At 34.3% G+C, this 24725-nt stretch overlaps 1 protein-coding gene across 3 annotated transcripts in view; it reads right to left on the bottom strand.

Annotated features, from left to right (window-relative positions):
* Window positions 1-24725, bottom strand: part of CENPE (centromere protein E) — a 77126-nt gene that overhangs the window by 34553 nt on the left and 17848 nt on the right. For 2 of the 3 annotated variants that reach the window (XM_059171807.1, XM_059171789.1), the window contains exons 14-29: window positions 24334-24478; window positions 23616-23704; window positions 22779-22946; window positions 18729-18803; window positions 18154-18273; window positions 15891-16013; window positions 15642-15807; window positions 15113-15267; window positions 13059-13373; window positions 12672-12944; window positions 12354-12518; window positions 8067-8270; window positions 6313-6471; window positions 2448-2738; window positions 2165-2323; window positions 875-1165 (exon numbers count right to left, since the gene is read on the bottom strand). In XM_059171807.1, the coding sequence (XP_059027790.1) occupies window positions 875-1165; window positions 2165-2323; window positions 2448-2738; window positions 6313-6471; window positions 8067-8270; window positions 12354-12518; window positions 12672-12944; window positions 13059-13373; window positions 15113-15267; window positions 15642-15807; window positions 15891-16013; window positions 18154-18273; window positions 18729-18803; window positions 22779-22946; window positions 23616-23704; window positions 24334-24478 (2898 nt within the window). The remainder of the gene's footprint in view (window positions 1-874; window positions 1166-2164; window positions 2324-2447; window positions 2739-6312; window positions 6472-8066; window positions 8271-12353; window positions 12519-12671; window positions 12945-13058; window positions 13374-15112; window positions 15268-15641; window positions 15808-15890; window positions 16014-18153; window positions 18274-18728; window positions 18804-22778; window positions 22947-23615; window positions 23705-24333; window positions 24479-24725) is intronic. The other variant, XM_059171799.1, reaches the window with a different exon arrangement.

The raw sequence follows: 24725 nt of genomic DNA, 5'->3' as shown, positions 1-24725 counted from the left end.
AGCAAGGAATGGGACCCAGGGCCTCAGAGGCCATGTGAAGAATTCCAGTCTTTGGTTCAAGAGTAGGGATAGACTATTAAAGCGTTTTTAAGAAGAAAATATTGTTTGGGTTCAGAATGGCAAATGAATTACAGAAGTACAGGAATGAATATGGGTAGACCAATAAGAAGGCTACCGCAGAAAGCCAGGGACAGAAATAATGATGGCTTGGATTAAGGTGTTGGCAATGTGGGGAGAAAAGGTGGAAGATTTCACACACACACATACACACATGCACCCAGACACACATAAGCAACTTAAAATCAACAAGGTTTGGTGCTTGGATTATAGAATGAGTGGGAGGAGAGGATACTGGGAAGGGTGATTCTCAGATTGAGGAAGTGCCTTATGAGATGCTGTAGGAATAGATTTAAAGAAGGGAAAAACATGGTTTTTCTGGCTTTATCCTTTCCTGTAATTGGTTTTTCTAAATCATTTTTAAATATTTAAGAAGACTGCTGTCGGGGCGCCTGGGTGGCTCAGTGGGTTAAAACCTCTGCCTTCGGCTCAGGTCATGATCCTATGGCTCTCTGCTCAGCAGGGAGCCTGCTTCCCCTTCTCTCTCTCTGCCTGCCTGCCTACTTGTGATCTCTCTCTGTCAAATAAATAAAATCTTACAAAAAAAGAAGACTGCTGTCTTTTCTGAAATGTTTTCTCTCAATTTCAGCATTTTTTTAGTATTTATAATTTTAGTTCTATTTCTAATCACTTCATAATCAAGAGACATTTAAAGAAAACATGATCATAACATTGTAACTATAACACAGCACCTTCCTTTCCCCAAGATTGATTCCCATAAAACACTTATTAAATGGAAGGAAAGGATGAAACTTACTTGAGCCAACGTTTCTCTAATGTCTTCTTGCCGCTGATCTTGTCCAACCTGAACCGCTTCTTTTATCGTTTGAAGGTTGTCTCTTTCCTCAGTCAGAGATTTTGTTTCTTCATGACTTTCTGGAAGTTTTTCAGTCAACTTGATCCTTTCTATTTCTGTGCATGCCGGTGTCACTGACTCCTTGGCTTTGGACTGCTTTTCCAACAGCTCCACTTCATCCATTGTTCCCTGAGTATTACTGACTTCTTTCACATTACGCAGTAGCTCCTGTTCCTCAGGAAGCACTGGGATCTTGTGATATGCATAAAACACCAAGGTTACTATCTAGAGATTATTATCATAATTTTTTTGTGTGTGCAAAAAGGTGATTTTATCAAAATAGGGGGACAGGACCCATGGCCAGAAAGAGCTGCTGCCATGTTATCATAATTTTTTAAAGGGACAAGATGAGGATACTATCCACAGAAATAAATGATCCTGAAACCATAGCTAACTGTGGATCATGAACTCCATCTTATTAATTTTCTCTTGATTCCTACTGAAGCTATTTATGACTTTTCTGCTGGTCATATTCTGCCATAATTTTCTTTTGCTCTAGCTTACAACCAAAGTGAATCAATTCTTATACTTGACTAACACACTGTTAATTCTGTCACTTGCACACTTCTTCATTTCTATACTAGTTCCCAAATGCCACAGGAGAAAAATAATCACTGAGCAGATTACATCTCAATAAATAATGGTCCCTAATTCTCGGATGAGCTCCAATGCTATGTGCCAATTTTTTTGTTTACAGATTAATTCTTCTTTCCTATGGTCATTTGTGGTTCCATGTAACTGTGCATATCGTATTTCTGCATTTGTCCTACTCAAATTGAGGGATTATTTTATATGCCCATACTGGGGTGTATGTGTGTGGAGAGAACAATGTCTTAGTCATATCCATAGTTTCAATGGCTTGCACACAGCAGCCTTTAACATAAGTTGGTTCACTTATCCCAATGTTTTATTTCCTCTACAGTACTTGCCATTATGTTAAATTATCTTATTCATTCATTTACTAATTTACTAGTTACCTCTTTCTACTAGAGTAAGCTCTATAATCATAGAAATTTTGTTCACCTTGTTCCCATTTTATTTCTATAACCCAGGACTCTGCCTGCCATATTACACACTCAATAAATAGTATCCAATAAATGGATGAACTATTAACATAGTCACTACTTATTGCTCATCTTTCCTTCAAAGAAAAAAGGAAAGAAGGGACAAATGAGAGAAGAAGGGACATACCTTTTCTTGTAATTCAGTATTGGATTTTTCTAAACGCTTCTGAATATTTATTATTTGAGCTGCCTTCTCAGAAATGTTTTTTCTTAGCTCGTCAATAGTTTCTTGTTGTTCTTTAAGATGCACGTGGGCAATTTTTAGTTCTTCTTTTGTTTCTAGACCCTTAGTAGGAAGTGATATTTAATGAATATTTCAGCCAGATTAACTTAACATTGCCTCCCCCTTTTCCAACTGGCTCCATTTTAAAGAAACATTCAATAGATGAAAGATAAGGGTAATAACTTACTGTATCTTCAATTTCTTTTATGTATCCTTTAAATTTCTCTCTCTCTATTTCAAATGATTCTTGTAATTCCTTTAGATCATTTCTTTCTTTGGTTATGGATTTCATTTCCTCATAATTTTCATGGAGCTTCTGAGCCAACTCCAGCCTCTCCATTTCTATACGTCCCAATGTTAATTCTTGGTTTCTTAATTCATTCTTCAAATTCTCCATTTCATTCATCTTTTCCTGCATCTCATTCATTTCTTCTTGTACACTAAGAAGTTGTACCTGTTTTTCTTGTAGTTGTTGGCTCTTAAGAAATAAAATTTTTATTTATTTATTTATTTATTTTAAAAAAGATTTTTATTTATTTATTGACAGAGATCACAAGTAGGCAGAGGGGCAGGCAGAGAGAGAGGAAGGGAAGCAGGTACCCCGCCGAGCAGAGAGCCCGAGCAGAGGACCCTGGGATCATAGCCCCAGCTGAAGGCAGAGGCTTTAAACCACTAAGCCAGGTGCCCCAAGAAATAAAATTTTTAATTATCAATTTCCCTATATACTCTTAAAATCTCATGTGAAATATACTTTGCTGAACTGAAATAATCATTATCAAAGCCCTGGCTACACTCACAATGTATACAGACAAGCAGCTTTAAAAGTAAAGTATCCTTCTAAGCATGGTGACGGTAGTGGGCTGAATAGTGTCCTACCCAAAATTCAAGTTGATTCAAATTTCAGAATATCAACTTACTTGAAAGTACAGTTTTTGCAGATGTAATTAATTAAGTATTGAGAAAAAATCCTATTGGATTAGGGTGGGCCCTAAATGCAGAATGTCCTTATTAGAGACAAAAAGGACACACAGAGATACAGAGAAAGTCCAGTGAAGATGAGGCAGAGATAAGAGTGATAAAGCTATAAGCCCAGGACACTAAGGGCAGCTGGGAGTGAAGGACAGTTATTAGATGCAAGGAGACATTCTTCCCTAGAGCCTTCAGAGGGAGCATGGTATTGCCAGCAACTTGATTTTGGGCCTCTAAGATCCAGACATCTAACAATAAATTTGTTGTTCTTTAGGCCACAAAGTTTATGGTAATTTGATAGAGGGTCCAGGAAACTAATACAGTATCAGTAGGTTAATCAAGGAAACAACGTGAAAATGAGAAAAACTTTAATCTATTTTTTACTTCTAATAAGGTCCTTACGGGGTAGCTCAAAAAACCACTGAGACACTAATATTTTTAAACTTATTTAAATTCAATTTAATTAACATATAGTGTATTAGTTTCAGAGGTAGAATTTAGTGATTCATCAGTTGCATATAACACCCAGTGCTGCTTACTTCAAGTCCCCTCCTTAATGCCCATCACCCAGTTACCCCATTCCTCCACCCACCTCCCCTCCAGCAACCCTCAGTTTGTTGCCTATAATTGAGAATTTATGGTTTGCTTCCCTGTTTTTGTCTTATTTTATTTTTCCTTCCCTTCCCCTATGTTCATCTGTTTTGTTTCTTAAATTCCACCCATGAGTGAAATCATATGGTATTTGTCTTTCTCTGACTTATTTTGCTTAGTATAATGATCTCCATCCACATCATTGCATATAGCAAGATTTCGTTCTTTTTGATGGCTGAGTCATATTCCATTATAAATATATATACCATCACATCTTCTTTATCCATTCATCTGTCAACGGACATCTGGGCTCTTTCTATATTGTGGGTATTATGGACATTGTTGCTATAAATATTGGAGTGAATATGCACCTTCGAATCTGTTCGTATTCTTTGGATAAATACCCGGTAATTCTATTGCTGGATTGTAGGGTAGCTCTATTTATAACTTTTTGAGGAACCTCCATACTGTTTTACAGAATGGCTGTACCAGTTTGCATTTCCACGAAGAGTGTAAGAGGGTTCCCCTTTCTCTGCATCCTCATCAACATGTGTTGTTTCCCGAGTTGTTAATTTTAGTGAGGCATTAACTTTTTTAAGTTAATAAATATGCATAAGTCTATATCTCTTTATTTTTTTAAATTCAACTAACTAACATATAATGTATTATTAGTTTCAGAGGTAGAGGGCAGTGATCCGTCAGTCTTATGTAATACCTAGTGCTCATTACTGGGGCATTAAATTTACATAAGCCTATTAATTTAACTTCTTTAGAATGAGTATGAAACAGACATCAGGTTTTAGTAAATTTAGTTAGGTTATAGTGAAAGGAAGGAGAAATAAGAGAATACTTAGTAGGAGAAAAACACTCCACAGAAGTGCAGTGGAAATCTCAATATATCATTTATAATGCATGTGGCACTGTCCTTAGAATAAATAGAAAGCTCTTACATGGGCAGTACAATTATTACAGTACAAATACTACAACAGCACCTTACTTCCATAAAAGAAACGAGACAGGAAACTGTAAACGTCTAAGAGATGGTAATAGTCATAAAGCTTACATTTTAAAGAATCACTACTGTATCTTAATAAAGGCAGGATCTTTGTGTTATTGACTAATGGATCTCAAGCACCCAGAACAGCATCTAGGCTATGGTAGTTTCCAAAAAGTTTCTGATGAATGAATATATTATATGATAATTTAAATGAATCAAGGCCTTTCTCATCTGAAGATGAGTATAATATAATCCTCACAAACAGTGTTGGTTAACAAAAGACAACTGACAGAATGGGAGAAGACATTTGCAAATGACATATTGGATAAAGGGCTAGTATCCAAAAGCTGTAAAGAACTTATCAAACTCAACACCCAAAGAACAAATAATCCAATCAAGAAATGGGCAGAGGACATGAACAGACATTTCTGCAAAGAAGACATCCAAATGACCAACAGACTCATGAAAAAGTGCTCAACATTACTTGGCATCAGGGAAATATTAATCAAAACCACAGTGAGATACTACCTCATACCAGCAGAATGGCTAAAATTAACAAGTCGGGAATTGACAGATGTTGGTGAGGATGCGGAGAAAGGGGAACCCTCCTACACTGTTGGTGGGAATGCAAGCTGATGTAGCCACTATGGAAAGCAGTATCGAGGCTCCTCAAGAAGTTGAAAATAGAGCTACCCTATGACCCAGCAATTGCACTACTGGGTATTTACCCTAAAGATACAAAGGTAGTGATCCGAAGGGGCACATGTACCTGAATGTTTATAGCAGCAATGTCCACAATAGCCAAACTATGGAAAGAACCTAGATGTCCATCAACAGATGAATGGATAAAGAAGATGTGGTATAGACACACACACACACACACACACACACACACACACAGAGGAATACTATGTAGCCATCAAAAAACCAAAATCTTGCCATTTGCAATGACGTGCATGGAACTAGAGGCTATTATGTTGAGCAAAATAAGTTAATCAGAGAAAGACAATTATCATATAATGTCTCTGATATTTGAGAGGCAGGGTGGGGGGTCATGGGAGATAGAGAGGGACAAGATGGGATCGGGAGGGAGACAAACCATAAGAGACTCTTAATCTCAGGAAACAAACTGAGGGTTCCTGAGGGATAGGGGGAGGGATAGGGTGGCTGGGTCATGGACATTGGGGAGAGTATGTGCTATGGTGAATGTTGTGAATTGTGTAAGACTGATGATTCACAGACCCGTATCCGTGAAGCAAATAATACATTATGTTAATTAAAAAAAAAAGAAGAAAAAAAAAAAAAGAAAAAAAAAGAGTGTTGGTTTGAATATAGGTATGAGTTGAAACTGTCCACAATATTAGCATTAAGATGTGTTCACTTGGGAGATACATGCTATTTTTAGAATTTAGCTCTAGAGCAATCAAAATGTGTTAAAAAAAAAAAGTTTAGTCAGGAAATATAATATGATTGGGAAGGTAACTTAAAAATTCACCTTTTCCTTTAGCTTTTCTTCAACTTCTACTAATTTCTCACAGGTCCTAGAAATCTCTTCCTCTTTCTTTATGGTGTGGTTCTTTTCTTGTACGACGAGCTCTTGCTGCTTTTTAAGTTCATCTCTAAGAATTCTTAATTCTTCTTGGTTTTCAATAGTCTAGAATTTAAAAAAAGTTGAGATTAAGATACATATTACCTTACATTTATAAATCAGGTAAAAATCAGCATTTACCTCAGCCTAAAAATGAAGAAGTCATGGTAAACTCTATTGGAAAAGGCTATCTTAGAGAGTCTTTAATTTAATCATATAGATGCCAAACATCTATTTTTTATGCTGTTTCATTATTACTTCACTTACATTCCTATCATGAAAATTAGAACTGGATTTAATATTTTATCTTGAGAGGTTTGCCCATTTTCTACCCTTAAGCCAAAGGAGACTATTTCTAACTTTCATGGGCTGATGACAAGACTAGTTATGGGCTCTTCATACGCCAGAATAGTTATGATTTAGAGCACCAGTTAACAGCAAGCTCAAAATGGCAACTATCTTTTGCTAGCATGATGTAGGCTAACCCTAGCTTAAACAGTGACAGTCTCAAGTCATGACCACAAAAACACCACAAACATGAGACCAAGAACAGACTATGAGTTTTGTCTGTATTCTTCTTTGAACTTAGCTCTTTTGACCAGAAAACCCCAAGAAATATGGGAAATTACACAAAAGTTCAGGTTCTCCTATAATCCACAGCAAACTTCAAAAAAATGTCAATTTCAAATCTATACATATTATATTGTCTCTAAATACAGAATCAAAAACTAAAGTAGAATTGACAATATGGCAAACATTAACAATGAAGTTTAAAAATTACAACAGAATAAATGAAAAGAAACATTTAGAGACAAATTTAACAAAACGTGAATAAAGACATGTACACTAAAATCTACAACACATCACCGAGAGAACAGATAATTTATAGATAGATATGCAATGGCCAATAAGCATATGAAAAGATGATCAATATCCTTAATCGTTAAGGAAAGGCAAATGAAAACAATGAGGTACATACCCAATAGGATGGCTAACATTGAAAACACCAATAATATGAAGCATTGGTGAGGATGTGAAATCATCAGAATTCTCTTAATTTGCTGCTGGGAATGTAAAATGGCACAACTACTTTGGAAATCAGTCTAGTAATCTGCTATGACCTTGCTATTCCATTTAGATACACTTGAGAACTTTTAAAAAGAAATGTTCATAAAAAGTTTTGTGTAAGAATGTTTACAACAGTTTCACTCAAAATAGCCAAACAGTGGACAGAACTCAAATTTCCATCAACAGGAGAAAGGCTAAACAACTTGTGGTCTATTCATACATGGAACACTACCCTGCAATCAAAAGGAGTGTAAAAAAAGTAAGGTACAAAAGAGTACATGCTGTATGATTCTATTTGTATGGAGTTCTAGAAGAGACAAAGTGTCTTACGGTTAAAAACCATCAGGACAGCGACTATATGGGGTAGAGAGTGAGATCAGAATTGCAGGGGTCCAGGCACAAGAGAGCTCTGAAGGGAGAGGTGAATGTTCTACACCTTGACTGGGGAGGAGGGTACACAAATAGAGACATTTGTCAAAAGTCATCAAACTGTACACTTGCATTTCTCACATGTAAATTATGCCTCAATAAAGTTGTAAAAATCCACAACATGCAAGACAAGAATATATTGCTAATTATGTGCTAAATCCTACCATTTCAATATTTTCCCTTAGGTCAGTCTGTAATTGTTCCTTTTCTGCTGTAATACTCTCTAACATTTGTTGCAGTTCATTTTTCTCCTGTATTAAAGAAAACATCTTTCTCTGTTGCTCAGTTATCTCATTATCTTCAACATTCACAATCAGTGCTTGAGTATTTTTAGCTTTCAAATTCTGTTTTTTATTTGTGTCAACCATCTAAAATGTAAATAAAGAATTTCTCAGTTAATTACAATTTTAATAGTAATGAAAATTGCCAAAACTTACATTACTTATTATTTACCAGGCATTCTTTTCATTTATTGACACATTTACTCTTCACTCTAACCTTATGAGGTAGGTAGGAATATTATTTCCATTTGACAGATGTGGAACATGAATCTGAGAGAGGATGATAGGTCACTTGCCCAAGGTCACTCAGGATTTGAAGCCAAGAGGTCTGGCTCTAGAGTTTGTGCCCTTAAGTGTACTCTTTTTCATGGGTCAAGAACTACCTGAACAGCTGTAGATAATTAACAATTATCTTCATGTATGATGATGGGTCAACCTGATTTTAAGAAAGAGTAAGCCAGCTTGAACTCCACCATGTTCTTTTCATCAAAAGCTGAAAATGATTCTCTATGCCCCAACTCACAACAAATCATTATTTTCAGAAGCAGTCGTATTCACAAAAGGTTGGAGTTTTATCATATGAGAGGGCAAAATAACTTTGATAAAAATAGATTTAATATTATAGTAGTAAAATCCACCTTTTAAAAATACATACTTTTTATGTTCTGCTTAAAAAAAGCATGTTATATAAATTAATTTATCCATAAGTAAGTCTTAAGCAAAGGTAACCTAACATGTATCCTTCTTGATCAAGTGAGACGAAGACTGGCATTAAAATCATTGGTGTGAAATTAGGTTATCACTATGTAACTTTACACACCCAGAAAATAAATACAGCTCCATATTGGCTGTATTTGATGAAGTTTTAAAAAATTTTAATAATGGGGTACCTGGGTGGCTCAGTCAGTTAAGCATCTGATTCTTGATTTGGCTTGAGTTACAGTCTCAGGGTTGTGAGATCTAGCCCTGTGTCAGGCACCACATTCAGTGGGGAGTCTGCTTGAAGTTCTCTTTTCCTCTCCCTCTGTCCCTACCCATGCTCTCTCTCTTGCTCCAATAAATAAAATCTTTAAAAAAAGCTCTTTAAACTTTTTTTTTTAAAATTTATTTGACAGACAGAGGTCACAAGTAGCCAGAGAGGCAGGCAGAGAGAAAAGAAGGAAAGCAGGCTCTCTGCCGAGCAGAGAGCCCAATGCAGGGCTCGATCCCAGGACACTGGGATCATGACCTGAGCCGAAGGCAGAGGTGCAACCCACTGAGCCTCCCAGGCGCCCCCAAAAAAGTTTTTATAATAATCTACAATTAAATTGGAAAAAAAATAAAAAATAAAGAGAAAAAAAAATCATCCAACATACCAGCTTCACACAACCCACTACCAGAATTCTAGAATATTTCCTTTTAGAGTCTGTCCTTGAAAAATTTCTTTTGAATACAGTAATTTTATATATATATATATATATATATATATATATATATTATTCAATTTTGCTTTATTCCATTTAGATCACATACATTTTCCCATGCTGTTACCTAATCTTCAAATTATAATTTTGAGTAGTTGCTCAATTCTCTAGAATGGGTTTGGACAAATCATACTTTATTTTACTATTCTCTTACTATTAGCATATGCTTGCGTTTCTAACAATGGCAAACACAGATCTAATACATTAGAACTTAAGGTAAAGAACAAAGAGTCATTGGGATGAGTTTGTCAGATACTGTACTTCAGAATCTTACATCTGTGCTCCTAAATATAGGACTGTACACAAGGACAAAGCAGGCTGAGACAAAGTATGTGAGAATACCCAAAGGATATTTTAGAACTAAACTCAGCCTAGAAAGTATTTCAGCTACCATGAGAAAATCTAACAGATTTTATTATTAAATAAAAAAAAGAATTGTGTCCTTTACATGAGATAAGCTTACTAATCATTGTTTAAACTTTCTGTTGCAAGACACTAGAGAAACTGCCTTTCTAGAGAGAGAAACATCAAGTAGGATTCAATGTGGGCACCTTTAGGGGATTTATGAGAGACCTACTAATGCAGCCCTGTGGGGCCCAGATGAACAGAGGGGTCCATGTGGGATTCCATCATTAACAATAGTAACAGAAGACCAAGCTGACCTCAGCCTTCCATCCCAGATTTGAGAAACCCCTGGGAAACAAAAAAGCCTGTTGGACCTTTTTTATCAACATAGATGCTTCTAACATAAACTTAATACTACACACCAGCTGGTCCCAGTGAACAGAACTCTCCTTTTCCCTTACTCTTCTGCTATTACACCCCTTCTCATGAGGCCCTATGACTGCATTTTTGCATTTGTTTAAAAGCAGCTATTAATTGTTGTATCTTACTTTCAAAAATCTTTTCAAAAAACCTTCCCCCAATGAAAGTGAAAGTTATAAATTTTAAATCAAAGTCAAATGCCTTTGGCTCATTTGATTGATCCAAACTATAGATAAGTTATGAACATAAAACATATAGAACAAGTGAAAATGCTTTTCTAGGAGAGAAGTACTAAAGCATAGGGAGAGAGAGGAAAAGCTTTTCCAAGGAAAAAATACTGTATCCCACGGCAAATGGGGGAAAAAAGCACATTATATAAAGTCACATTATATAAAGCATATACATCTATAAAGAGATTTATTTATATAAGTTGAAGCTTACTGAATTATTCTGAAGCAGTATTTGTTTTTAGTTAGTAATATGTCCATCCTGGTGATTTTTCTGTTTGCATGTAATATGCAGTTTTAAAAAATTTTATGACTGTATAAACCCAGTTGCATTATCTATGTACATAGATACATATTATATATACATATGCAATTCCAAGCTATGGATGTATGAAAGATTATTTCACCAGTCTTCCACTGATGGATGTTTTAAATTCCTAGTAGCAAATATTTTGGATTAAATAGTATTAAGTGCATAAAATTGAAAGAGAGTATAAAATACCTTGTTGATAATATATATCAAAGGCACTTTTGAAAAACAGAAATGTATACAGTAAATGAATCCATTGGGTAAAATTATAGGCAATTACCTGTTACGGACTGAATTGTGTCCTCCCAATATTCATGTTGAACTCCTAAACCCTATGTGACTATATGTGAAGAGAAAGCCTTTAAGGTGGGTAATTAAGGTAATTAAGTGAGGTCATAGAACTGGAGCCCTAATACCACAGGACTGGTGTCCATTCATTCATTCATTCAGCTCCATGCCCAGCGCAGAGCCAGACATGGGGCTCAAACTCACAACCCTGAGATCAAGACCTGACCCGAAATCAAGAATCAGTCACCCAACTGACTGAGGCACCCAGGCACCCCGGGATTGGTGTCCTTTTAAGTAGAGGAAGAAACACCAGTGCTCCTTCTCAACTTGAGCATAGGAGAAATGTTTTGGGAGAACACAGAAGGAAGGTGCTATCTTTATGCAGCGAAGAGAAGACTTAACGGAAACTAAATTTTCTAGCACCTTAATCTTGGACTTCTAGCCTCCACAACCAGGAGAAAGTAAATTTCTGTTGTTTTAGCCAGCAGTCTGTGATATTTTGTGATGGCTGCCCTATTGGACTAACACATATCTCTTAAAAAAAAAAAAATAATCATTAGCATCTCGTAGCCTTTCTTGTACATAATTAAAAAACCAGCTAAGACCTTACTCTCCTAAGATCTCAGAACAAAATAAACCATACTACTTAGAATAAATTAAGGTGAGATTTAAAAACCTGATAGTTAAATTATGGCATAAACCCTAGAAAACAGGCATAAATAAAATATACACATTGATTTTATAGGGATCTCTAAGCAAGTTTAATATGTAAAATCTGTCATAAAACAAATATTTTAGACATGGTTAATAATTAGTAATCTCTCTTATATTTTTAGAATTCAAAGGGGTTTTTAAAGACATTTAAAATACATCAGGCCTCAGAAAATATCAGCTCAAAGTTTGAATTAATTTTTGTTTATTTTTTTAAATTGATTTTAAGCAATTATATCTGAAATTATCTTAAAGACATTAGGGTTACAGCTTATAAAGTATTGTTAGTTAACAGCACTGTGAATAATAAACAAGATTGCAATTATCAGCATGTACTTAAGTGTTTGAGGTAGAAGAGAAAGCTCATCTACACATATATAAAACTTTGAATGGAAACACCATTTACCTTTTCCTGGAATGCATCCTTAGTTTCTCTTTCTCCTAGGTTCTCCTCTGTATGCAAACTCCTGGAAGTTTCCTCAGAAACTTTCATTTTTAGTGTGTTAATTGTTTCTTGGTGTTGTTTCAAAGATTCAAGAGCATTTCTTAATTGTTCTTGGGTATCTATATTCTTTGTCAGAGAAATAAAACAATTTCCATTAGAATAATATGAAATAGTGGAAGTAATTGTATAGTGACTACTAGATCATTAATCACGAGTGATGGCTCCAGTACTGTTTGTAAAGAGGCTCTGCGTTTTCAGTTTACTCAGTCATAGCCTTACCATGTTTACAGTATCCTGAATGTCACTTTTGAGTTGGTCCCTCTCAATGTGCAGGCTCTCCTGGAGTTGTTTTAGGTCCTCCTTTTCTTGGGTTAAGGTTCTTACTTCTGCTAAAGTTTGTTGAAGTTGCTCAGCGATCATTGTTTTTTCCTTTTCCATAGTTTGCAGCCTCAAATCTCTATTTTCTAATTGTTCCTTCAGCTCTTCCACTTCATTTGAACTTTTTTGACTCTCAGTTGTTTTTGGCTGAAGTTCTTCAGATTTGGGAGCAAGCTTTAAAATAAGAAAAAGTAAATGTGAAAAGCAGAGCATTCTGTGGTGTATACATATGGAAGCCAAACCTCAGAAGGCTAAAGACTGCTTCCCTAGATGATGTCTTGTACCAACCTCTGTGTTCAAAGCATCCAAACTTAAACCGAGTTTTTGAGCTTGTTTGGAGAGATTTCCTATTTCCTGATTCATTCTTGCATTCTCCTCAAGGACCATTTTATACTTTTGCTCAAATTCAATATGATGATTTTTAAAATCTTGGAATTCTTGATCAGTGTTTTCGTAATTCAATTGGGTAGTTGCTAGGTCATTTTTAGTTTTCCCAATTTCTTCAAGTAAGTCTTGAATTCTACTTTCCTTTTGAACTACTTCTGAAAACAATTTGTCTCTTTCTGATGTTATTATACAAAGTTCTTCAGATTTATCATGCATCTATGGAAAAGAAGTAAAATTTAGCTATGTTAGCATTGTAGGATCTACTGAAGCAGCTTTTAGGTGAAACAAAGTTTCCTTGGGGTTGGAGGAGGGGAAGACATTGAAATTAAGCAAAGATTTTACTAAGTAAAGGCAACATTTTTTTTTTTTTTAAAGGTTTTATTTATTTGGCAGAGAGAGATCACAAGTAGGCAGACAGGCAGATAGAGAGAGAGGGGGAAGCAGGCTCCCTGCTGAGCAGAAAGCCCAATGTGGGGCTCGATCCCAGGACCCTGAGATCATGACCTGAGCTGAAGGCATTGGCTTAACCCACTGAGCCAGTCAGGTGCCCCTAAAGGCAACATTTTTATTGTTACCATCCCTGTATATTATCCTCTTTAACTTTACCTTCAGTTTTGTTTTCTAATCTCTTTGGGTTCTAATAAGGATTACATGGAGAAGGATACTCAGTAGAAAAACATTATTTCAGGATGTGTCTTTATTTCCTTATCTATCATTCTAAAGTATTTTCTAACTTCTTGGTGTATCATTTTTTGTTTTTTTTTTCTTAGAATTTGACACATTTTTTCTAAAGCCTTTGAATGCAGGTCCAATTTCTAAAAATGTAATCCCTGAATGATTTAAATAATTAAGGTTTATTTGAATTATTATTTAAATAAACCATATCCAGCTTATGAACAGTACAATCCTTGTTAATGGTAAAGTAGAAATGGTGCGAAGAAGAGAAGCAAACTTAAAGCAGAGACTAAGGACAGGGGTAACACAGCAGGGTTGTTTCAATCATGGGCTCAGGATAGGAGGCACTTCTGTTTGGCTCAACTACTGGCTTCATAACTACTTGCTGAGCTAAAAAACAGCACCTACTTTAAAGAGTTTTTAGAATGACTAATTAATGTTCCTAGAGTCCTTTAGCATGATATCTGCCATTTGGTCTTCAACCACTTGTCAGTTTTATTTCTTTTAGAAAGGTACAGAGAAAGGAAAGCTTGGCAGATGGTTTATAGGACTGTTCACTAGCCTGCAAGATTTACACTGCAAGATTTACTCCTAAACTTTATCAATTCCCTCCTTTATATCTCATTGCTCTTTTTTATTCAACATAGTGACAGAATTAGTACCAAAAAAACGATGAAAAAAGTATGGACCATAGAACTCTGTTCAAAGATTTTATTTTTAAGTCATCTCTCCCCCCAATGTGGGGCTTGAACTTACAACCCTGAGATTAAGAGTTCATACTCTCTACTAACTGAGCAGCTAGATGCCCCCATAAAACCTTGCTTTAAAAAATTTTTTTTTTTTAAATTAATTTCAGACAGTGAGTGAGCATAGTGGGGAGGAGCACAGGGAGAGGGATAAGCAGACTGCTGCTGTGGGGCTGGATCCCACGACCCCAAGATCACAACCCAAGCTGAAATCAAGAGTCAGATGCTCAACGAACTGAGCCACCCAGGTCCTCCTAGAATTCTGTTTAAGTGAAACATTTGAGGACTGTAGAAATGGTGGTTACGTTGATCAGGTTACTATGCATACTGTTAAATAGGCTTTGAAAATGTGCTTTCTAATAATATAAGGAAATTAGAGGAGGAACTACATTCATTTCTATTCCTAACAAGTTGAGTCAAATCTTTACAGTCTCTTGACTGCTATTTTAAGATACACTACAGCAAAATATTTAAAGTGCTATTACAAAGGTTTTTATTTCAAAAGAAGAGTTATTTGCTTAAAAATGTGTTTACCTCTTTCCTCAGCATTTCTACTTCTGAGGGTAAAGATTTCAATGCTGAGAGCAAATTAACTTCCTTACGCAAAGCTTCATTTTCTTCAACTTCTTTATTAAGTTCTTTTTGGAGGTCAGTAATCTTTCTTTCCAGTTCCATATTACAGAGCAAATCTAGGACATTTTGGGTAAATTAAAACAGCCTGCAGTTATTGGGACAATCTAAATTACATGCAAAGTTAGATTATTTAATCAGACTGTATAAAATTTATGAAAGAAAGAGTCAATGTTGGTTAACAGGTGAACAGTTAATAGTTCTTCAACCACTTATTGAAAATCAGGTCTAATTTATTTGAAAAATAATTCCTAAACCCTTAAGAATCAGAATTTCAGGAAAGCAGTTATAAATACTGATCTCAAATAATATTGAAACTCATTATTAGGCTATTAAAACAATTAGATAAGATAATAAAAAATTTCTAATCCTTCAGGTAGGTTTCTAGACAAAGTCAGATCTGCAAAGAATTAAGTCTGAAATTATGAAATACCTTTTGGAACTTTGCCATCTACAAGGGAGGTGAGTTTTGTTATTTCATTAAAAGATGATTGTAGTTCTTTCTCCAGGTCAACTTGCATTTTCTTTTTTGCTTCCAGTTGACTTTGGTATAACTGAATATCATTTTCCATTTGCTTGTATGTACTTGTAAGTTCTTTCTGTTAGGAGAAACACTGCAAATTCACAGAAATGTACTGGTTGTGACAACTGTTTTATTATAAATATTACAGAAAACAATTACCATTTTCTCTTTCAACTCCAGATTTTCACTTCTAAGAAAGGCTGATTCTTTCTTGGCGTCAAGGGCTACAGTTTCAGCATCAAGCAAAGTCTGTTTCATTTGTCTTAGGTCTTCAGTGATTTCCTATATACACGACAAAAAGAATTTAGTGAAATCTAACTTGGTGAGAGTTGGAAAAGATTTTAGAGAACATGTACACAGACGTTATTCTGAATAAATAAAGAATGGTGAAAATATGCTAATTATCAAGTTCATTATTTATGAAAGCTGAAATAATATTTTCCATTATAAAAATATTTAAAAAACTCTGATTATGCTTTCCCAAGTTATAGAGGCATTATGTAGACTAAGGAAACTTACTGTTTAAAAAAGGTTAACACAATTGTTGTTCAGCCAGCTTGTTAAAATTTCTTGTGTAGTTTTAAGTCATTGTAAAACATGGCAGGTGAGTAGTCATAGTTAAGATTAAGGATATGAAATCACAAACTGAAAATTAGCTTACATAAATTCAACCACATATATCCTTGGCAGCATATTAAAGCACAAATGAATGAATGAATGAACTGGATGAATAAAGAGAAAGAAATAACAACTTTTAAAAAATGGGCAATTCTGCTTGCCACTCTTATCAACAGACACTCCTGGATGATACGAACGTGCCTATCTTCCCAGTGCCTTAAAACAGTAAGATTACTTTTACAAAGGATCATTTGTCATTGATAACAGGTAACCAAAGAGTCCTAATAGAACGTAATAAAAAGTACTCCAGAAAAACTCAAATGGAAACCAAAGAATGACAGAAACCAAAATTTCAGCTAGAAACTGTTGCCTTCTTAAAAAGTGTTAAAGGGGCACCTGGGTGGCTCAGTGGGTTAAGCCTCTGCCTTCAGCTCAGGTCATGATCTCAGGGTCCTGGGATTGAGCCCCGCATTGGGCTCTCTGCTCGGCAGGGAGCCTGCTTCCTCCTCTCTCTGCCTGCTTCTCTGCCTACTTGTGATCTCTGTCTGTCCAATGAATAAATAAAATATTTAAAAAAAAAAAAGTGTTAAAAACTAGAATCAAACTGATACTTTCTTGAAGTAATCAGGAATATCAAAGCAAATAGAATAGAAAGCACGTAGCAAAAATTAACAATTTTGCCATGAGATTAAATGTTATTTAATGCCATTATTATTATTATTTTTTTAAGATTTTATTTTTTTATTTGAGAGAAGGAGCACACCTGTGGGGTGAAGGGCAGAGGGAGAGGCAGACGCCACTGAACCTGATGCAGCTTGATCCTGGGACTCTGGGATCATGACCTGAGCGGAAGGCAGACCTGCTGAGCCGCCCAGAAGACCCTTAATGCCATATCTTCTTTTTTTTTTTTTTTTTTGAAGATTTTGTTCTATTTGATAGAGAGAGAGCAGGAGAGCAGCAGAGGCAGGGAGAAAAAGGACCCCTGCTGAGCAGGGAGCCTGATGCGGGGGCTTGATTTCAGGACCCTGGGATTATGACCTGAGCCTGAAGGCAGTCATTTAACCAACTGAGCCACTCAGGCGCCCCAGTGACATATCTTATACCAACTAAAATCATCTAGAACTACAGTTTCCAAAAAATACCAAACTGTTAAAATAGTTATTTAAATTATAAGAACGCATTAATATTAATAAAATTTATAAAATCATGCTCAATTACATGCCATATGTACAGTTCTAGTTAATTATCAATACCAATACAAGTGTTCACCTGAATATACTGACTACATACTTCTGCACGCATTTATATAAAACAATTTAAAAAATAAAAAATTTTGAATTACTTTTTTTTTTAAAGATTTTGTTTATTTATTTGACAGACAGAAATCACAAGTAGGCAGAGAGGCAGGCAGAGAGAGAGGGGGAAGCAGGCTCCCCGCTGAGCAGAGAACCTGATGTGGGGCTTGATCCCAGGACCCTGGGACCATGACCTGAGCCAAAGGCAGAGGCTTCAAGCTACCCAGGTGCCCCTGAATTACTGATTTTTAATGGAAACTCGTCCTTGACTTACTAATATTCAAAGAAAGATATCCTCAACTCTGTACAAATGATTCTTTACCCAAAAACAGCAATGATACTAACAGTCTCTCTTTCAGAGTCATTGACAAATTAAATAAAATACTATATGTAAAAAAATTACAACATCTGGCACATGGTGAGTTCAATAAAAGCATTTGCTATAATAATGGTGATGGTGTACTATAAATGCCTACATGATTAAACAACAAAATAAACCTAATTCTTACCGATGAGTACGACAAGTCCATTTTCATATCTTCTGACTTCTGAGAGTCTATGTATTTCTGTAGCTTCTTAATCTGGTCTTCCTTTTCTCTAAGCAGCTCTACTTTTGAGCTTAGTTCATTCTATAAGTGGAAACAAAAAAATAAAGTGAAACATATTTTATTGGATTTAAATTTTAGGAGAGTAAGAAGAACTTATGTTTAATAGTTAAAACTGTTAGTAAAATTTAAAAAGTTGATATATATATATATATATATATATATATTTATTTATTTTAAAGATTTTATTTACTTATTTGACAGACAGAGATCACAAATAGGCAGAGAGGCCGGCAGAGAGAGAGGAGGAAGAAGGCTCCTTGCTGAGCAGAGAGCCCGATGTGGGGCTCGATCCCAAGACCCTAGGATCATGACCTGAGCCGAAGGCAGAGGCTTCAACCCACTGAGCCACCCAGGTACCCCTAAAAAGCTGATATTTAAAAAACAAAATGATCCTTTTATTTTCTGAAATAATTATGTATGATGTACATTTTATAGTTCTAGTTCTTTATAATAGAAATACCAACATAAATGCTCACCTCAAGATCTTGATTATACACTTCTGCATGCTTAACTAAATTCTTTAAGTTGGAAATTTCATGAATTAGTTGCATCTGTAAGAGCATGTGAACAGGCAACAGAGCAAACCATAGTTAATAAAGAAAAAAAAAAAAAAAAAAAAAAAGAAAAAAAGAAAAAAAGAAACTCCCCCCAAAAGATAGCATTTATTCACTGCTTCAGAATCACCAAAACAGTTAAGAAGGGATTGAGAGATCAATTGTTCAAGCTACTGTTACAGGGCATCTCATTATTTGAAGAGACAAAACAAACAGGAACCCAGTAAGTCAAACAAAAATATCCCCAAACCTTGTAAAACAAGCAAACAAGAAAAACACCTCAGCATGACCCAAGTAACAGTTATGCTGTCTGTTAATAATGCTATAAAAATGTCAAAAGCAAATTAGTATGCATCCCTTGGAGGAGATCTACTGGTAATTAAACTTTAAAACTCTTAATAAATTTTTGTTTTGGGGAAGTTAAGTGCAGAAATGTATTTATTCTACAAGATTTTTTGTTTTCTTCCCACAAATTAGCCATTTAGCTTTATACTGGCATACTTTTTAAGGATTTAGGTTTTAAAATTTAGGTCTGGATTAGGGTAGTTTCATGTGGTGCTTTTAAAATAATATCACTATTCACTAAAGCCAGAGATATATATAAGATTTTCAATTATTACCTTGTTTGTTCATTCCACAGAAAATATTAGAAAGATATGTTATTAATTTTATAGTTTTCAGCTGTCTAAAAGTATAAAGAATACCTAAAGATACATATATTTCTATTAAAGTTTCCTTTCCATCAAATATCTGGAGCATTAAATATTTGAATACTACATATTTTTATGTCAAAAACACATAAATGACAACTTATCATAGATAAACATACTTTCTCTTAGAATTATGAAATCTTCATAATTCAATGAGTCCTGAAAAAGGAAAGGCAAGGTGGGTGGGGGGATGGGGTGACAGAGTGATGGGCATTAAGGAGGGCACATGATGTAATGAGCGCCGGGGGTTACATGCAACTGATGAATCACTGAACTCTACCTCTGAAACTAATGATATACTACCTGCTAATTAACTAAATTTAAACAAAATAAAAAAAAAAATAAATAAAAAAGAAGAAAAAAGTAAAGGCAAATTCTTGTAGAATGTAAGGGATTTATGAAAATAGCATCTTTTTAAAGTAGTATTTTCTGAATGCTTAATTCAGTTCTAACTAGTTTTAGATTCAGACTAGTGTTGACATTCCTATTGTAGGTCAGTATCACCTAGAAATATTATGTGAGTCATTGAAAATTTCCTACTGGCTGCATTAAAAAAATAGAACTAATTTTAAAAATATATTTGAACCTAATATATCCAAAATATTACCACTTATTCATGTAATCAATATAAAAAACTAAATAGTTTACATTCTCTTTTTTTCATGTTTTTAAGTCAGTTCAGACCAGCCACACTTCAAGTACTTAATCGTCACATGTGGTTAGTGGCTATCAACTGTTCTGCAAAATTTTAGACATTTGTGTTGGCTGTAATTTAAAATAACTCCATCTTTTATCTTTTTCTTCTTGTTTCTAAATTCTGTGTAACAAAATCACATTGACCAATAAGGAAGAACTAAAAATTACTCTTATTTTAGAAAATAAACATCTAGAAAGAAAACTTCTCTCACCTCTCATTTAAAATAGCACTTTAAGTACTAGTTCTCATTAATTTAAATCTAAAGATGAACTTTTGTAAGGCCCGCACAACAACGTCTGAATGAGGTATTATTTAGGATGCTAAGCATAAAGAGAAAATATATGATATGATTAAAAGTTAGTTGGCGGCTATATAAAAAAAAATTACAGATTTCAACTGTAATGTTCAGCAGATTAAACAAAAATATTTAATTCCTTAAGACAAAAACCTCCAAGTTGTTAAAATTCTAAAATTAAGCAAGTTAAATCAGGTAGATGGTTGGAATTTCCTTTGTTCCCTGAGCTTGATGATACTTGACTTTGTTTACCCCTGCTTGTAAAAATTATTATTTAAGCATACTGTATTCCTATATGCCCATTTGAAAATTATATAGGGCTCTGGTGATTTATAAGATCATTAGGGCAAACCAGGGCAATTACCACATGTCCCAAGGCCATAATTTGATTTTTTACTTCTTTTGGCTAAGCTTTTCCCCAAAATGGAGGTTTGGGAACATATTTTACTGTATACACAGACTTGTATTTTTAGTTTAAAATAGAATAGAGCTACCTTTCAAAAGAGTAAGTTTATATTACTTAATATTTTAGGTTACCATATAGAACCTAGAATTTTAGTTGTGTCCAAATGAAGATGAAAAGAATAGGATTATTTTCCCCCTTGACTGTAGATAAAAGGAAAAAAAAATCAGGATGTGAGTCAAGTCATATACTCTATGAGCTTCAGTTTTTATTATTAATTGACTATATAAATCATATAAAAAACTTAGAGAAATTATTGCTATACTTAGGCCCAAAGTTAATTTTATGACATATTATTTATAATAAGTAAGATACAATTAGATGAAATTTGGAGTTAGAAAGGGCCTTGGAAAGCACCTGGTTCAACCTCCAGGGTGGAGAGAAAAAGGAAGTAAATCCTAAGAGATTCTGGGACTCGCTCAAGGCGTTGTATCCTACTCAGAAGCAAATTTGGCTCCAGAGACCATGCTCTTAGCCATGACACTAGACCACCCTCTTCCTTGAAAAACTCCACTTTTATTGACTGAAGTCTACAGGTCAATATACAACATTTTGTATTTTGTTAACATGCAAATTTTAAAATAAGTTAAATAAAACTCTGTGGAGAACATACAGACTTTGCATCTTAGGATACATACTCATGAAATGCAGGATTAACTTTATTTTATTTTTTTAAAAGATTATTTATTTATTCATTTGTCAGAGAGAGCAGGAGCACAGAGAGCTGCAGGCAGAACAGGCAGAGTGAGAAGCAGGCTCCCTGCTGAGCAAGGGGCCGGATGTGGGACTCGATCCCAGGACTCTGGGATCATGACCGGAGCCGAAGGCAGATGCTTAACCAACTAAGCCACCCAGGCGTCCCAGGATTAACTTTAATTTGTAGGTAGAATGGAAATAATACTTTTGGCACTGAATTCTTTTTTCCTTATGTAAAAAAAAAAGAGGGTAAGAAATGAAACAATACCGAGGTAAAAACATTGTGGCCCTTTGGGTTATCCTCACAGAAATCTCAGAAGTAGCTGCAAATTAACTCATATTTTAACTACACCAGAACACTGGCTCTTATTTTGAGGGGTAGGGGGAGCCAAAGATTGCTTCAGCATCTGATAATGGCTATAAATTTTTGTTCCAGAATAATGAATAAGCATTTAAAAATTCTGCAGAGTAATTTTATAATGTCTGTGACCTCTAGGTTAAGGACAGTCTGCTCTTAAGAAATCTCTTGAATTTCTTGGGCAATTTCTAAGTGTCTGAAGTCTGAGAGTTTCTGGATTAGGTTCTCTTAACATGTAACTTAATATTATATATTTGGAAAATTTAAGTGATCTGTTTCATTTCTAAAAATTTCATTACTAGTATTTAGTATTAGTTACACTAATTTTCATAACTCTCTGCTATGGAAAAAGACATGATCAAAATCAGCTTTACTAGCTATTCTAATAATGTTCTAAATATTTGGGAATATACTTTTAAAGAAAATGAAATCCATTAACACAGAGTATCCATGAATAAAACATTCAGCCAGATAGTAAAATTCATATTGGTCTCAGCAGGAAATGGTTATATTCTAGACAGTATTTCTGGTGTGCTCAACACATTAATGTTTGAGCAAAATAATTCATATGTGAAACAAATGATTTAAATATTTAAAAAATAATATAAATGAATTACTTCTTAAATTCTCTATATTGTGTGTACACATAGAAAATGGTTGGATTTTCCATACATCACGCATAGAAATAAGTATCTTTAAGAGAATGATACTTCTTTTAAAAGTGTTTTAGTTTCATGTTTCCATATCTCTTACCTCCTGATCTTTCTCTGCTTTTCTTTCAAGGGCCTCAAATTCATCCAAATCATTCTTTTCTTTTAATTTCAATTCCATTTCTTCATTTTCTCGTCTTAGTTGTTCATAGTCCAATACCAGATTATCATAGTTGGCACGAAGTGAATTCAGCTCACTTTCTAAGTTTTCCTGTTGTAACCAAAACCAGATTTAACTATAACACCTAACTTTAACCATAACACCTAATTTTAACTAATACAATGGTTAAGTAATGATAATAATAATTCCCAAGAATCACTGCAATTTTATTCTAAAACTAAAATGAAATTTTCTTAACAAATACATTTATAAAACTATACTGTACTTCTTTGGACATTAGTAGTCTAGAAAGTCAATATGGACTCTATATACCTACTAAAGTATTCACTGTAGTATTCCCTAAAATTTTGGTGAAACCACATATAATACATTTACTTTTATTTTTCAGTATGATTTAGCAATATTACCTCCTCCCTGCTGTGTCATTCTACTATATACCTGAGAATTTTGACACTTTATAAAACCCTTAGGGGATTGTCTAAAGAAAAAGAGAAACTAAAAAAAAATCATAGATACCAAGATCTGCTGGGAAAGAACTAGATGCAAAGGTTTACTTATTATCATACACCTGCATTACAAAATTTTTAGTTTCCTTCTACATGCCAGTTATCAACTAGGAGTGTAACGAGTGATTAGAACCAAAACTGTTACTGAAATTAAGTCAGAGCTAGCAATGTGGTGCTACAACAATTAAACATCAACAAAAAGTGAATTTTAAAGAGTAAGAGGATAATGTTTTATAAAATACATTTAAGATACCTGACTTAGTAGCTTTGTTGCCGGATTCCACTCTGTCTCATTTAATGTATCAAAAGTATTACTGAAAATATCAGACTCTGAGCAGAAAGCTAGAATTGGGAGAAAAAGAAATTTATCCATAGATTCTTAAAAGTCAAAGACTAAAAAAATAATCTGATCAGGGGTAATACTAAGCTCTAATTAGCTAATGTGCTCACAATATGAATGCCAAGAATACATTAACATATATGATCATTTATATTATTATTATATGAATTGAGATCCCTGGTTAGAATTAGCAATAAAATATTTGATCCTTGACACAATATAGGTAACAGGGACAAATACTAACTCTGAGATTTGATCCCTATAAATAGATTTTAAAAATACTGCTGATGTTGGAGACATTATTATGAAACACACCTGTGTAATGCTACTCTTTCAAGATTAAACAAAGTTTAAGACAGATGTTATATGGATACTAATTTAATTGGATAATGATTAGAACCAACAACAAAATGTCTCATGTTTCAACTAAACTGTATCATTCTTAAGAGTGTGAAAATAATATAGAATGTTCACTTTCTTGAAATCACTATTATTTATCATTATCTCCATTGTAATTGCATCTAAAATGCATACATTTATTAAATGTGTTTATCACATTAACTGAGTTATAAATAATGTAATTCTTTAAAGGGATGCTTCTGTAATTAAAAACAGCTGAAAAAGCACTCACATTCATCAATTTCCCCCACTACGTTTACAGCCGCCTTACGTGTTTTTGTTACATTTATTGACATATTAAATTCATTTATATAATTTGAGTCTTTCATTTTGTTAATTTTACCAAGGCACCAAGTGACTCTTCGTTTTCTTTTAGCCTAAAGAGGAAAAAAAATCGAAATTACCTCACACAGATCTGGGCTCAAATATCATGAAATGAGGGAATTAGTTTACATTTTTTGGAAACCATGGACTTGGTAGAATTCTTTTTAAGCCTACTTTAATAACATACCAGTCTAAGGATATCCTAAGAAAACAAATTTTAAAATCAGTTTTTACCCCATAAAATATTTGATGAAACTATTATTTAAAATTCATGTTTTATTTGAAAGTTTCCCTACAAAC

This window comes from Mustela lutreola, chromosome 1 (genome assembly GCF_030435805.1).
Source record: "Mustela lutreola isolate mMusLut2 chromosome 1, mMusLut2.pri, whole genome shotgun sequence".
Taxonomy (NCBI): Eukaryota; Metazoa; Chordata; class Mammalia; order Carnivora; family Mustelidae; genus Mustela; species Mustela lutreola.
Note: the sequence above shows the minus strand (reverse complement) of the source record. Positions and strands in the feature narration are given on the sequence as shown.